This window comes from Dendrobates tinctorius, unplaced genomic scaffold (assembly GCF_039654945.1).
Source record: "Dendrobates tinctorius isolate UK_male_01 unplaced genomic scaffold, ASM3965494v1 ptg000174l, whole genome shotgun sequence".
NCBI lineage: Eukaryota > Metazoa > Chordata > Amphibia > Anura > Dendrobatidae > Dendrobates > Dendrobates tinctorius.
Genome location: NW_027361841.1, coordinates 7,863,396 through 7,878,396, shown reverse-complemented (window position 1 = coordinate 7,878,396; position 15,001 = coordinate 7,863,396). Strand labels below are relative to the sequence as shown.

The following is a 15,001-nucleotide window of genomic DNA, read 5'->3' as shown; positions in this document are numbered from 1 at the left end:
TTGGAGGGATTTGAAAATCCGCGTTACCCAGCGACAGGCCAAAAATATCACTGCTGTAGATGAGATCTGCATGGAAAATGGGCCAATATACCACCAACAGTTTTTGCCAACCTTGTGAAGACTTACAGAAAATGTTTGACCTCTGTCATGGCCAGCAAAGGATATATAACAAAAAATTGAGATGAACTTTTGTTAATGACCAAATGCTTATTTTTCACCACAATTTGAAAAATAAATCTTGTGAAATCAGACAAGGTGATTTTTTGATTTTGAATTCTCATTTTTACTCTCATAGTTGTGGTCTACCTATGATGTCAATTACAGGCCTCTCTCATCTTTTTAAGTGGGAGAACTTGCACAATTGGTGGCTGACTAAATATTTTTTTCCCACTGTACATGACATAGGGGTAGGCTGCAAATCAAACAAAGAGAATGAGGATGCCATCAGGCAGGAGGTGGTAACAGGGCTCCTATGTGGTAGCCACTGAATGTTGAACTGACTGCTGGTCCACAGTCCTCCAAATGAGGTTGCTCATCTACATATACCAGTCGTATATTCTCCTATATATTGTGCTGTAGGAAGTATTCTATATATTCTATGTGCTCAGACATCAGATGGTATACTCAGGATAATAAGTGACTGCCACATCATATGCTATAACCTTCTTTATTTGCTGTGGATTTGAAGTTGTTTACATTGGTGACTTGGTTGATCAATTATGTTTGAAAAAATAAATCATATGTATCTATATAAAAGACTTATGTTATGTGTTACCACCTTTACTCCAGTAATATGTTTTTTTTTGGAGTGTAGAAAAGCACAGAATACCTTGCTTGACTACACCTCTAAAAACATATATCCAGAATAATGATAGGAATATCTGACCACTACGAACCCTCATATGCACTGGTCTGAGTGCTGTTAGTTTCTTCCACAGGCAGCACTCAGACAGACAATAAGGTCATGTTAATATAGTCTAAGAAGCATCCAGAAGTAAACATATTAAAGGTGTTGCCGGTCTTAAGCTACAAGTCTGCAGTCACTCTACAGTATATGACTGCAGACTTGTGAATCCTCACATTGCACATTGCGGTGTCAGAAACGACCTCACTCAGTACAAGTGTATTGAGCTAGGCTTTAAACAGATTAGCTGGAATGTGACCAGGAGAATGCACATCACATACTTTTGCAGTCACATAATTGCCTGCTTCCGGAACCGGAGAATCCTCACAGTGTGTAATGCGTGCGATGTGAAAATTGAGGAGTGCGATGTGAAAATATTGAGGAGTGTATAGTCAAACAATGCTCCTGCAATGCTGATGTTACAATATGGAAAAATGGCAACATAAACTCTGATTAGTTCAACAAGTATCTTTATTGGATTGTGCGCATTTTCCTGATATAAGAGAGATAAATGGAGTCTGAAAACCTTATTTATACTACTTTTTAAAAAATGAATGTGAAGATTATCAAAGCAGAAGTCCATGGAATTACCAAACACTAATGTTAAACCATTAGTGGAATACTGGGGCACTGTGTTGGCCTTGCTTTGCACTCTTTTGTTAATTTGTACACTTTTTGCACCACTATCAACATACAACTGTACAACAAAAGTCTCGTAATCAGGTTGTCTTAAAAAATACCATATTCAATTGTAGGATAAAAAATAAACAATAAAAAAGTAAACAGTTGCATAAAACATCCCGATATTAACTTATAACTTACAAAAAAGAAGAGAATGGAACACCTTAATAATATAGTTTAATAAATAAAAGCCGGAACGACCAGTCCTTATTAATTTAACCCAGCAGATGAAGCTACGTACAAACAATACTACACAAAGAAGTCTATACCCCCTTAACCCATTCTAGTCTCTGAAAGCTGTAATACAAAACCTGAAGTGGCTTCACTTTCCTAGGATATTCTTGGTACTACATTGTCTTGTATGCATTGTTTCTTCCCATTTGAAAAAGGAATATTAATACAAGAAATGTACACAATGGAATAATATGAAAATGTCCATGGATCACTGAGCTCAGTCTATGCAGATAAGATTCTAGCACGCTTCTCTCTTTGCTCATGATGTCTCCTGTTCCTGCTCTTTTTGTTCTCTTGGACATGTTTCCACTTAGCTCCACCTTTATTGCGTTGCCTCTTTTTCTCTTTATGCCACATTTGCTCGCAGTATTCATCCATACTGAAGGTAGGGCTGCTGAGAAGTTGCAAATAATCTTTGTACCTCAGTCTTGACTCTGTGATTAACTCTCGGCCTCTAGCCTCGTCCTCTTCCATCTTCTGTGTTTGTTCCATCTGCTCGTTCTCTATCACTTTTACATTCAGCTTAACCAGGGTGTGAATGAATGTATTTTCTTGTGCATTACAATAATACATTCCAGAATCCTTCTTCTGTAGACTGCGGATCAATAGCCCATATTCAGTTTTAATGACTCTTTCGTCAGGTATTATCTGTGAAAAAAATAAAAAAATATTTTAATAACGATGCACTATTTTCAAAGTAAACAAGGTTTCATAAGAGATTGTACTTTATGGCACTACATTTTTTATTACGCAAAAGATCTCAAAACACTGTATTTTTGAGAATTTTGCAAAATATTGGAACGTAGTGCACTGAAAACCTTCTGCATAGCTGACTACCATTACACCGCATTACCAAAGTGCTTAAAACAAGGAGCTGGCCATATATTATACTTGCTTATATACAGTAGCTTCATCTTTACTAAGATGTTTAATAGAGGGGCTACAAAGACACTAAACATGAGAAAGGTTTTTTCCTTTGGTTAAGAGATGATGAGAATAAACAAGTTAAAAATAGTTGAAAGCCAATAATGCTAAATAGAGCTGTAAGGGCATAACAAGAGCATTTAGATAAATAAAGGGTAAAGGGGGTAATAATGAGGGTAGTAAGAAGGCATTAATGTAAAACACCAATCACAACAACACAGATTGAGACAGAGAAACTTATTGCTAAAAAAAGAAAAAAATAATCCAAAAATATTCTTCAACTACGTAAACAGTAAAAGATTCAGGACTTACAGTGTTGGCCCTCTCAAAAATAATCTAGGTGAAGTGGTGGAGGAGAGTGAGGGAAAGGCCAATCTATTAAACAACATCTTTTATACAGTAGCTACACAAGAAATCTTTTGACATATGATATGATAAGAAATACAGAAATTCTCCATTAAATGTCACTTGCCTAATCCCGCAGGAAGTACAGTGCTGCCACAAAAACACTAAGGTAATGGAATACACCCCTAAGCACTGCAGAAACGAAGTCTATGATTGACAGACCATTATTTATATATTATTATAACATAATAACAACAAAGGATGCCATATTACGGCCTCAAGAAGAAGCTATTTCCGGCCGAGTGATGTGCCTCCGGTCCGGCAGCATGCGCGGTATTACTTAAACAGTGCACACACTGCCCCTGTATGCCAGCACGTCCAGCCAGGTGCGGGAGCGCCACTTTTGTCCTACACCACGCCACCAATTCAGGTAAATACACGGCAGTGCTCCTACCATTCTTTTCATTAGAATAACCTACCTTAATGCATAATATAATTTACAGACATATTCCCATATGGATTACCATTTCAATTAAGGAGCTCATGTCATGCTACTAATGCAGGTAAATCCAACATTATTTATGGTGTACCCATCAACCTTCCCTATTATCACTGCTTAAATTCACTTTAACCCCTTATATAATCTTTAGATTTAGGCTATGTGCCCATGTAGCGTTTGTCAAGCAGAATATTCCTGAGCAGAAATGCACACCATGCTCCTGGGAAAACGCATGCGTTTTTTGACGTGCTTTTTTAAGCGTTTGTCAAGCGTTTTAGCATGCATTTTCCTAAGCGCTTTTGCTCATACAATTCATGGTATGCGGAATCTCGGGCGATTCCGCAAAATTAATGAACATGCTGCCTTTTTTACCGCTAAGCGATTCCGCAGTGGTAAAAAACGCACCATTGGCACAACATGAGTGTTTTCAATTAGGAATGTATGGAATACTTTTTTTTAAGCGTTTCCGCAGCAGAATCGCGCATTTAAAATCACCGCGGAAACGCTTAAAAAACGCTACATGGGCACATAGCCTTACCCTAATAAGGGTTACAACCTTTACTGAAGGATACAAATTATGCCACCAATGCAGGTATTCCTATGATCAACATCACCTATATATTTTGGACTACTACCCCTTCAACTCACCTTAACCTATAATGTAACTTCCACATCTATCCACACATGGACTGCCACTTATGTTGAAGAGCTTACACTGTACCTAAGGTACTTCACATCTACAATCTGCATATTGGGTGCATACATTTGGTCTTATTTTAATCATACTATCATTCTTCACAGCACCAGGGGCACCCACGATAAGAGTCTCTGCCTTTTTTCCATTTGTTCTATACTATATATCTCATACAACCAAGGTAAAAAATATTTATTATATTATTCTCCTATGTATGTTCTATTATGTTACTGCTTCAATTTGTGATGTACTGTACTTTTGCTATATTTAACTATATTTATTATAGCCAGTCGCCATATATACATTATATCATGAACATTGTGTTGTTATATAAATTATGAATAACCATTGTAGATATGCTCTTTTGGGTTGCTATATTTAGTACTCAGGTTATACAATGGCATTAATTCATTTTTTAACCTGTTCTTAACCTTATGACCATTTCCTTTTACTATCATCCTTGCTATATTATGTTTTTAATTGTATCTTATTCTTTTGTTTTAGTAACCCCATGAGTAAGACCCAGGAGGGTCGAAACGTTGGGTACTACAGTGTTATTACGTTATCTTGAACCTTATATTTTGTGGCACCATTTTTTCTGCTTAGATTTTCGCTTAATAAAACCACATTGTTTTGCATACTATTTGAGAGTGGGGTGAATTTTTTTTATTCATATTACATCTTCATTCAGTTGTCTGTGATTTTTCACACACTCAAAAAACAGCCTGAGTGCCATTAGTGTTTTTGATCTAATGTTTATCAGTGTTTGGTTAGGAATTCAGTCTGTACCATCAGTATTTCATCAGTGCTTTTCATGTATGAAAACAAATAAATTAGTCTTTAAAACAAAATTCCCGACCATCAGAGACTGGTCTAGGCTTGATTTACTTTTTAAGCTCCCTTTCCCTATTTCTAAAGAGACTTAAAAAATATACAACCATTTAATCTCATCGACAAAATTTTATAAAACAATGTTTCTCCTCTCTTGAGAAAAGGAATTAACCCCTTTCCTACATTAGACATACTATTCCGTCCATGTGACCTGGGACCTAAATCCCAAGGACGGAATAGTACGTCTAGCGCGATCAGCTGTGCTCACGGGGGGAGCGCAGCTGATCATGGCCGGGTGTCAGCTGATTATCACAGCTGACACCCGGCACTATGTGTCATGGGCGGTCACGGACTGCTCCGACACATTAACCCCTGACACACTGCAATCAAACATGATCACAGTGTACCGGCGGCATACGAGAGAAGCGCGCAGGGAGGGGGCTCCCTCCGTGCTTCCCTGAGACCCACGCAGCAGTGCGATGTGCAGCGCTGCTGCGGGGGCCTCCTTCCCTGCAGGTCCCTAGATCCAATATGAAGGCTTTGTCCTTCGGGGGCCTGCAGGGAGCCAGCTTCCTCATGCCTGCAAAGCGCCGGCATGAGGAAGCCTCCAGGACTGCCTGTGACAGATCGCTGATCTGTCACAGTGATCTGTGATGTGACAGATCAGCGATCTGTCACATGACAGTGATGTCCCCCCTGGGACAATGTAATAAAGTTTAAAAAAAGAAATGATATATAAAAAATCGCTAATTAAAAAAAAAATATTCCCTAATAAATTCATTTTTTGAAAATAAAAAAACAAACAATGAAAAGTATACATATTTGGTATCGCCGCATCTGTAACGACCCGCCCTATAAAACTGTCCCAATAGTTGACCCCTTTATTGAACCCCTTAAAAAATAAAAATAAAAAATGAAGCAAAAAATAATGCTTTATCATCATACCGTTGAACAAAAACTGCAATAACGTGCGATCAAAAAGACAGATATAAATAACCATGGTACCGCTGAAAATATCATCTTGTCCAGCAAAAAACGAGCCACCAAACAGCATCATAAGCAAAAAAATAAAAAAGTTATAGCTCGCAAAATAAAGCGATGCAAAAATAATTATTTTTTATATAAAATTGTTTTCATTGCATAAAAGCGTCAAAACATAAAAAAAGACAAATGAGGTATCACTGTAACCGTACTGACCTGAAGAATAAAACTGCTTTATCAATTTTACCGCACACAAAATGGTGTAAACGCACCCCCCAAAAGAATTTCATGAAACGCTGGTTTTTGTTCATTCTGCGTCCCAAAAATCGGAATAAAAAGCGATCAAAAAATGTCATGTGCCCGAAAATGGTACCGATAAAAACATCAACTCATCCCGCAAAAAATAAGACCTCACATTACTCGGTGGGTCAAAATATGGAAAAATTATAGCTTTCAAAATGTGGTGATTAGTGTTGAGCATTCCGATACCGCAAGTATCGGGTATCGGCCGATATTAGCGGTATCGGAATTCCGATACTTAGTTCCGATACTTTTGTCATATCGGATTCCGGAATCGGAATCGGAATAGGAAGTTCCCATCATGCTATGAGCCTGCTTGCTTTGATTAAGCCAATGGGAATCCTCCGAAGTGTGGGCACATCCTGTTAGGCATGTAGGCATGTTAACTATTGGCATGGCTGTGATTGGCTGCCGAAATGATGTCATGATGCACTATAAAAGCCACCGCAGCCGCCATTTCTGGTCACTCTGCTGTGAATTCAGTTAGGGACAGGCTGCTGTAGAAGACTGTGAGGGACAGTTAGAAATAGCGATTCCACCAAACATCTAGTGCTTTACCCAGGCTACATAAACCACCACTGTAGCCTTCTTTGCCCTAGCAGCAGTGTTCACAGCTGTCTGCAAGGGCTGTGTGAGTGCAGCTCACGCTGTGGAGTGGGTCCTGCAGCCACGTCAGGCTGTAGGCCACCCAGTGTGATCACTGCTGCCTCATACATCTTTTATTTTTTGAGCTGCATTTTTTACATAATTTCAATCTAGTGTGCTTCCATCCGTATCCATATACGTTGGTTGCAAACACTAGTAGTAGACAGCGGAGCCTTTCTGCAGCCTTTCAGTGCTAGTGTCCACTTTGCTGCACTGTTCACGGCTGTCTGAGAGGTCTCTGACTGTGTGTGAGTGCAGCTCACGCTGAGTAGTGTGTCCTGCAGCTACGTCTGGCTGTAGGACGCTCAGCGTGCGTCAGTGCCTCACACATATTTTTATTTGAGTGCAGCTCATTTTTTCTTCTATTAGTGTGCATCCATCCGTCTCCATCTACGGTGGTTGCAAACACTATAAAGGAGTACACAGCGGAGCCTTTCTGCAGCCTGTCAGTGCCAGTGCCCACTTAGCTGCACTGTTGACGGCTGTCTGAGAGGCCTCTGACTGTGTGTGAGTGCAGCTCACGCTGAGTAGAGTGTCCTGCAGCTACGTCTGGTTGTAGGATGCTCAACGTGCGTCACTGCCTCACACATATTTGTCTTTGAGTGCAGCTCATTTTTTCTTCTCCTATTAGTGTGCATCCATCCGTATCCATCAACATTGGTTGGTTGCAAACACTATATAGGAGTAGATAGAGGAGCCTTTTTTTCTGGCTTGTGCCCTGCCGGCGCAGCCAGATTAGTATTACCCAATTTTTTTGGAGCCTCATCTTTTGCATTGTAGGTTACCTGCCTGCATTGTAATAGCTCCAAAAAGTTGGTGATACTATCAGTTTCAATTCTTTGTTCACATACTTTGAGTTTGTTTCCAACAAAGAAACCACAAAAAAAGTTCACCAAACACTACATTTTGAACTTGTGTAGGCCACATCAGCTCCTATTAAAGTCTAGTCCACACACACACACACTTCATAAAATTAGTGTTTCTTGTACCTGTAACCAGCTGTTCAGGAATAAGCACACTAAGGCCCCCCTTTGTACTTTTTTGCCTATCTTAAGCAGTCTTGCAAGATGAAGAAGGCAGGGAGTAAGGCGCGTGGGCGTGGGCGTGGAGTTTCAGCAGGGAGAGGACGTGGGGATTCTGCAGGGAGAGGACGTGGGGATTCTACAGGTAGAGGACGTGGGGATTCTGGGCCTGCTGCGGGCACCAGTGGATCAGCATCCCCCAGTTTTAGCAGGCAACAGTCCTTTATGCGCAGCTTTGTAGGACCTCAACGTACCCCACTGCTGCGGGAGGAACAAATTGAAGCCGTTGTCGGATGGATGGCAGCTAACGCATCGACTTCAATTACTTCCGCATCCTCTCAGGGTCAGAGCACCGAAGAGCAACCATCTGTCTCTTCACCACCTGCCAAAGTGCCCAGGCAGTCAGAGAGACATGGACAGGAGCCATCACAGTCTCTACTTCTGTTCTCGGAATCTGTTGGCTTGGAAAGAGGGGGCCAGCCAAGCAGCATTCCTGAATGTGAAGAAGAGGGAGTATGCAGTGATGCGCAACTTCTTTGTCCCTCTGAATCTGAAGAGGCGAGTGGGCCAGTGCCTATGGTCAGCACACCTCAGTACGCATCAGATGATGACGAGACTCAGTTGCCACTTTCTGGTGCGTACGGTGCTGGCGAGACAACCCCGGAGAAGCAGCTGTTTGAAGAGGGGAGGGAAGATGATGAGGTCCTTGACCCATCATGGCGTGAGCAACAGGAAGGTGGTGGAAGCAGCTCGGAGGAAGAGATTCCCCTACCGGCCAAAACAGGAGGCAGAGGGAGGGGGAAGACTTGGTTGCCTGTACCCTCCACTTCGGCACCCGTTAGGAGCATTCCTCCTTCCAAAGGCAAACCGGGCGCTCACAAGAGTTGCAGTGCGTGGTCCTTTTTTGACACAGTTGCAGATGACATTTGCTTTGTCAAATGCAAGCTGTGTCATCAGAGAGTCAAAAGAGGGAGAAATGTCAGCAACCTCAATACCACAAATATGTGGAAACATGTGCGCACCAAGCACGAGTTGGAGTTGCAGAGACACCCTGAAGACGTAGGCCAACGTACAGCACCACCTACCACCTCTTCAGTTCGTGTTGGGCCCTCTTCCTCCAGCTCACACACTGCTGGTTCGGCTTCCTCACAGGATCGCCAAGGAAGAACCTCTGCCACTGTTGTCCGGAGACCCTGTCAGATTACACCCATAGCAGCACGTTCCCATCCATCACAGCCATCGGTAGCACAGGCATGGGATAAAAGGCGCCCTTACTCGGCAAACCATCCCCGAGCACAGTCTCTGAATGCTGGCATTGCCAAACTTCTGGCAGTTGAAATGCTGTCATTCAGGCTGGTGGACACTGACACCTTCCGGGACTTAATGGCATTGGCAGTCCCCCAATACAACGTGCCCAGCCGCTTTTATTTCAGCAGGCGAGCCGTCCCTGCCCTGCAGAAACATGTTGAGGGCAAAATAAAACATGCGCTACTAAACGCCGTTAGTAGCAAGGTCCACCTGACCACCGATGCGTGGACCAGTAACCATGGACAGGGACGATACCTTTCCCTCACTGCCCACTGGGTCAATGTTGTGGAGCCGGGTACGGATCTGGAGAGTGGCGCTGTACGTGTTCTTCCAACGCCACGGATTGCAGGACTCCAGTCTGTACACATAGACTCCTCCTCCTACTCAAGTTCCTCAGAAACAGCAGAGCAGGAGCCTGTTACGACCGATATGAGCACAGCCGTGGCCAAACGTCAACAGGCTGTACTCAAATTAATTTCTTTGGGGAATCGAAGCCACACAGCGCAGGAGCTCTGGAATGCTATCAAGCTGGAGAGCGATGTGTGGTTTGGGCCAGCGAATCTCCAGCCGGGCTTGGTAGTGTGTGACAATGGCCGAAATCTGGTGGCAGCTCTTGGCCTAGGCAACCTCACACACATCCCATGTCTGGCACATGTTCTTAACTTGATCGTGCAGAGCTTTCTGAGGGACTATCCGGATCTTGCTGCACTGTTGCACAAGGTCCGCATAGAGTGCGCTCACTTGCGACGTTCCAGCACGGCAAGATCACGCCTCGCTGCTCTGCAGCGACGATTTGGCCTTCCGGAACATCGCATCATATGTGACCTACCCACCCGGTGGAATTCAACGTTACATATGTTGGAGCGGTTGTGTGAGCAGCAGGCAGCAGTCATGGAGTACCAGCTGCATCAGGCGCAAACAAGTCGCACTGTGCGCCGTTCACACTTCAGCACCATTGAGTGGGCCTCTATGAAGGACATCTGCCTCGTTTTGCGTGCCTTCGATGAATCCACGCGGATGGCGAGTGCAGATGATGCACTAGTCAGCATGACTGTCCCCCTTATCTGCCTGCTTCAACAAACACTGCAAGCACTAAGGGATGAGGTTTCAGAAGAGGTGGAGGATGAGGAGTCCCAAATGCCATCTGCTTCTGAACAGTCTGCGCTACGTGTTTCCTCACAAAGGCCTAGGCAGGGGACACTTTGTGAGGAGGATGAGGAGGAGTCGATGGAGGAGGAAGACATCTCTCCAGAGGAGGGAGGTACACAAACCTCTACTCAGTATGTACAGCGAGGGTGGGGTGATGCAGAGCAGGCCGAGGTCACGCCTCAAACAGGGGACAGCGGTTCTTTGGCAGTTGGGAGTCTGCAGCACATGGTTGATTTCATGCTGCAGTGCCTGAGAAACGACCGCCGCATCGCCCACATTCTCGTCTCGGCTGATTATTGGGTGTACACCCTCCTAGATCCTCGCTACCGGGACAGCGTACAAAGGCTCATACCAACGTTGAACCGGGAGCGTAAAATGCGGGAGTACGAAGAGTCACTGGTGCAGTCCATAATGTTTTCCATTCCACCCGACAGCATTGTTGCTAGTGCTTTACAAAGCAGCTCTGTGCGTCGAGGCAGTGGAGGAAACTCTGCACAAAGAGGGAGCAGAGGCAGCGCCGCAGCACAAGGCAAGACCACTATGGCCCAAATGTGGCAAAGTTTTGTGTGTCCACCACAATTGTCTACACCATCAGCGACGCCTCGAGTCAGCAGGAGGCAACGCTTCCGTCAGATGGTGTCAGACTACATGTCTTGCCCTGTCGCTGTACTCCCAGATGGCTCTTCCCCCTTCAAGTTTTGGGTCTCTAAGCTGGATACATGGCCAGAGCTTAGCCAGTATGCATTGGAGGTGCTGGCTTGCCCTGCTGCCAGTGTATTATCGGAACGTGTCTTTAGTGCCGCAGGTGGTGTACTAACAGACCGTCGCACGCGACTATCTTCCGATAATGTTGACCGGCTGACTTTTCTGAAAATGAACAAGGCCTGGATCTCCAAAGACTTTGCCATTCCTCTTACAGACTAAATTAGTGGTTGGCAACTGTATCCAGGTCTGCTGGTGTGTTCATTTTTCTACCACCTGAACTATAATCCCTTTGCTTCAACACAGCCAGTTGTCGCTCAGATGTGTCGTCTGCACAGAGAAACACACTAGCTCCTGTGTTAGTGGGGTTCAGTAATGCCAGCTGATCCCCTGCTGTGTGGACGGCAAAGTCACCAGCTCCATCAACATTCAAACCACTACTGATTTTTAACCGTGCCCAACTTAGGTCTCTGGCTCCACTGTCTCTACTATTTCCCCTGACCTCCAACCCCGCCATCTACATCTCTGAAGTGGCGTCAGCACAATCTACACTTGTTCCTGTGTTCCTGTGGCTCAGTCCCATCAGTTTATCCCCTGATGTGTGTCCGGCAAGGTCTCCTGCTCTGTCCACATTCCCATAACCAGTAGTGGGAATGAGGACAGAGCTGGCGAACTTGCCGGACAAACATCAGGGGATCAACTGATGGGACTGAGCACCAGTAACACAGGAACAAGTGTAGATTGTGCTGACGCCACTTCAGAGATGTAGCTGGCGGGGTTGGAGGCCAGGGTAAATAGTAGAGACAGTGGAGCCAGAGGCCTAAGTGGAGCATGGTTAGAATCAGTAGTAGTCCACAACCTCCATAAAAACCGCTGCCCATTGGCCTCTGCATGCGGCATGCGTAATCCTGGGCTCCAACAGCTTCAGTTGGTGTTCAGAAGTGTCGTCTCCACAGAGCCAAACACCTTCGTTAGAGTGTTAGTGGGGTTCAGCACTGCCAGCTGTTCCCCTGCTGTGGAGATGGCAAGTCTCCTGCTGCCTTCACCTGCCAAAATCCAGTAGGCCCCAGCCTGCTCCTCGCCTAATCCTGGGCTCCAACAGCGTCAGTTGGTGTTCAGAAGTGTCGTCTCCACAGAGCCAAACACATTCGTTAGAGTGTTAGTGGGGTTCAGCACTGCCAGCTGTTCCCCTGCTGTGGAGATGGCAAGTCTCCTGCTGCCTTCACCTGCCAAAATCCAGTAGGCCCCAGCCTGCTCCTCGCCTAATCCTGGGCTCCAACAGCGTCATTTGGTGTTCAGAAGTGTCGTCTCCACAGAGCCAAACACCTTCGTTAGAGTGTTAGTGGGGTTCAGCACTGCCAGCTGTTCCCCTGCTGTGGAGATGGCAAGTCTCCTGCTGCCTTCACCTGCCAAAATCCAGTAGGCCCCAGCCTGCTCCTCGCCTAATCCTGGGCTCCAACAGCGTCAGTTGGTGTTCAGAAGTGTCGTCTCCACAGAGCCAAACACCTTCGTTAGAGTGTTAGTGGGGTTCAGCACTGCCAGCTGTTCCCCTGCTGTGGAGATGGCAAGTCTCCTGCTGCCTTCACCTGCCAAAATCCAGTAGGCCCCAGCCTGCTCCTCGCCTAATCCTGGGCTCCAACAGCGTCAGTTGGTGTTCAGAAGTGTCGTCTCCACAGAGCCAAACACCTTCGTTAGAGTGTTAGTGGGGTTCAGCACTGCCAGCTGTTCCCCTGCTGTGGAGATGGCAAGTCTCCTGCTGCCTTCACCTGCCAAAATCCAGTAGGCCACAGCCTGCTCCTCGCCTAATCCTGGGCTCCAACAGCGTCAGTTGGTGTTCAGAAGTGTCGTCTCCACAGAGCCAAACACATTCGTTCAAGTGTTAGTGGGGTTCATCATTGCCAGCTGATCCCCTGCTGTGGAGATGGCAGTCTCTCCTGCTGTCTCCGCATTACAAAAACAGTAGGCCTCTGCCTACACCCTCCTATTTCCTGGGCTTCAACACAGCCAGTTGTAGTTCGGAAGTGCCGTCCACACGGAAAGAGATACTTGCTCCCGTGTCTCAGTGGGGTTCAGTAATGTCAGCTGATCCCCTGCTGTGTGGATGGCAGTCTCTTCTGCTGTCACCTCATTCAAAATACAGTAGGCCTCTGCCTATACCCTCCTATTTCCTGGACTTCAACACAGCCAGTTGTAGTTCGGAAGTGCCGTCCACACGGAAAGAGATACTTGCTCCCGTGTCTCAGTGGGGTTCAGTAATGTCAGCTGATCCCCTGCTGTGTGGATGGCAGTCTCTCCTGCTGTCACCTCATTCAAAATACAGTAGGCCTCTGCCTACACCCTCCTATTTCCTGGGCTTCAACACAGCCAGTTGTAGTTCGGAAGTGCCGTCCACACGGAAAGAGATACTTGCTCCCGTGTCTCAGTGGGGTTCAGTAATGTCAGCTGATCCCCTGCTGTGTGGATGGCAGTCTCTCCTGCTGTCACCTCATTCAAAATACAGTAGGCCTCTGCCTACACCCTCCTATTTCCTGGGCTTCAACACAGCCAGTTGTAGTTCGGAAGTGCCGTCCACACGGAAAGAGATACTTGCTCCCGTGTCTCAGTGGGGTTCAGTAATGTCAGCTGATCCCCTGCTGTGTGGATGGCAGTCTCTCCTGCTGTCACCTCATTCAAAATACAGTAGGCCTCTGCCTACACCCTCCTATTTCCTGGGCTTCAACACAGCCAGTTGTAGTTCGGAAGTGCCGTCCACACGGAAAGAGATACTTGCTCCCGTGTCTCAGTGGGGTTCAGTAACGTCAGCTGATCCCCTGCTGTGTGGATGGCAGTCTCTCCTGCTGTCACCTCATTCAAAATACAGTAGGCCTCTGCCTACACCCTCCTATTTCCTGGGCTTCAACACAGCCAGTTGTAGTTCGGAAGTGCCGTCCACACGGAAAGAGATACTTGCTCCCGTGTCTCAGTGGGGTTCAGTAACGTCAGCTGATCCCCTGCTGTGTGGATGGCAGTCTCTCCTGCTGTCACCTCATTCAAAATACAGTAGGCCTCTGCCTACACCCTCCTATTTCCTGGGCTTCAACACAGCCAGTTGTAGTTCGGAAGTGCCGTCCACACGGAAAGAGATACTTGCTCCCGTGTCTCAGTGGGGTTCAGTAACGTCAGCTGATCCCCTGCTGTGTGGATGGCAGTCTCTCCTGCTGTCACCTCATTCAAAATACAGTAGGCCTCTGCCTACACCCTCCTATTTCCTGGGCTTCAACACAGCCAGTTGTAGTTCGGAAGTGCCGTCCACACGGAAAGAGATACTTGCTCCCGTGTCTCAGTGGGGTTCAGTAACGTCAGCTGATCCCCTGCTGTGTGGATGGCAGTCTCTCCTGCTGTCACCTCATTCAAAATACAGTAGGCCTCTGCCTACACCCTCCTATTTCCTGGGCTTCAACACAGCCAGTTGTAGTTCGGAAGTGCCGTCCACACGGAAAGAGATACTTGCTCCCGTGTCTCAGTGGGGTTCAGTAATGTCAGCTGATCCCCTGCTGTGTGGATGGCAGTCTCTCCTGCTGTCACCTCATTCAAAATACAGTAGGCCTCTGCCTACACCCTCCTATTTCCTGGGCTTCAACACAGCCAGTTGTAGTTCGGAAGTGCCGTCCATACGGAAAGAGATACTTGCTCCCGTGTCTCAGTGGGGTTCAGTAACGTCAGCTGATCCCCTGCTGTGTGGATGGCAGTCTCTCCTGCTGTCACCTCATTCAAAATACAGTAGGCCTCTGCCTATACCCTCC

The 15,001-nt window shown here is 45.9% G+C and overlaps 1 protein-coding gene across 2 annotated transcripts in view; it reads right to left on the bottom strand.

Moving 5' to 3' along the window:
* Positions 1-1,357: 1,357 nt before the first annotated feature.
* SEMA3D (semaphorin 3D) overlaps positions 1,358-15,001 on the bottom strand; it is a 286,427-nt gene continuing 272,783 nt past the window's right edge. For both annotated transcript variants that reach the window (XM_073551303.1, XM_073551302.1), the window contains exon 18: positions 1,358-2,467. In XM_073551303.1, coding sequence (XP_073407404.1) covers positions 2,042-2,467 — 426 coding nt within the window. In that variant the 3' untranslated portion in view covers positions 1,358-2,041. The remainder of the gene's footprint in view (positions 2,468-15,001) is intronic.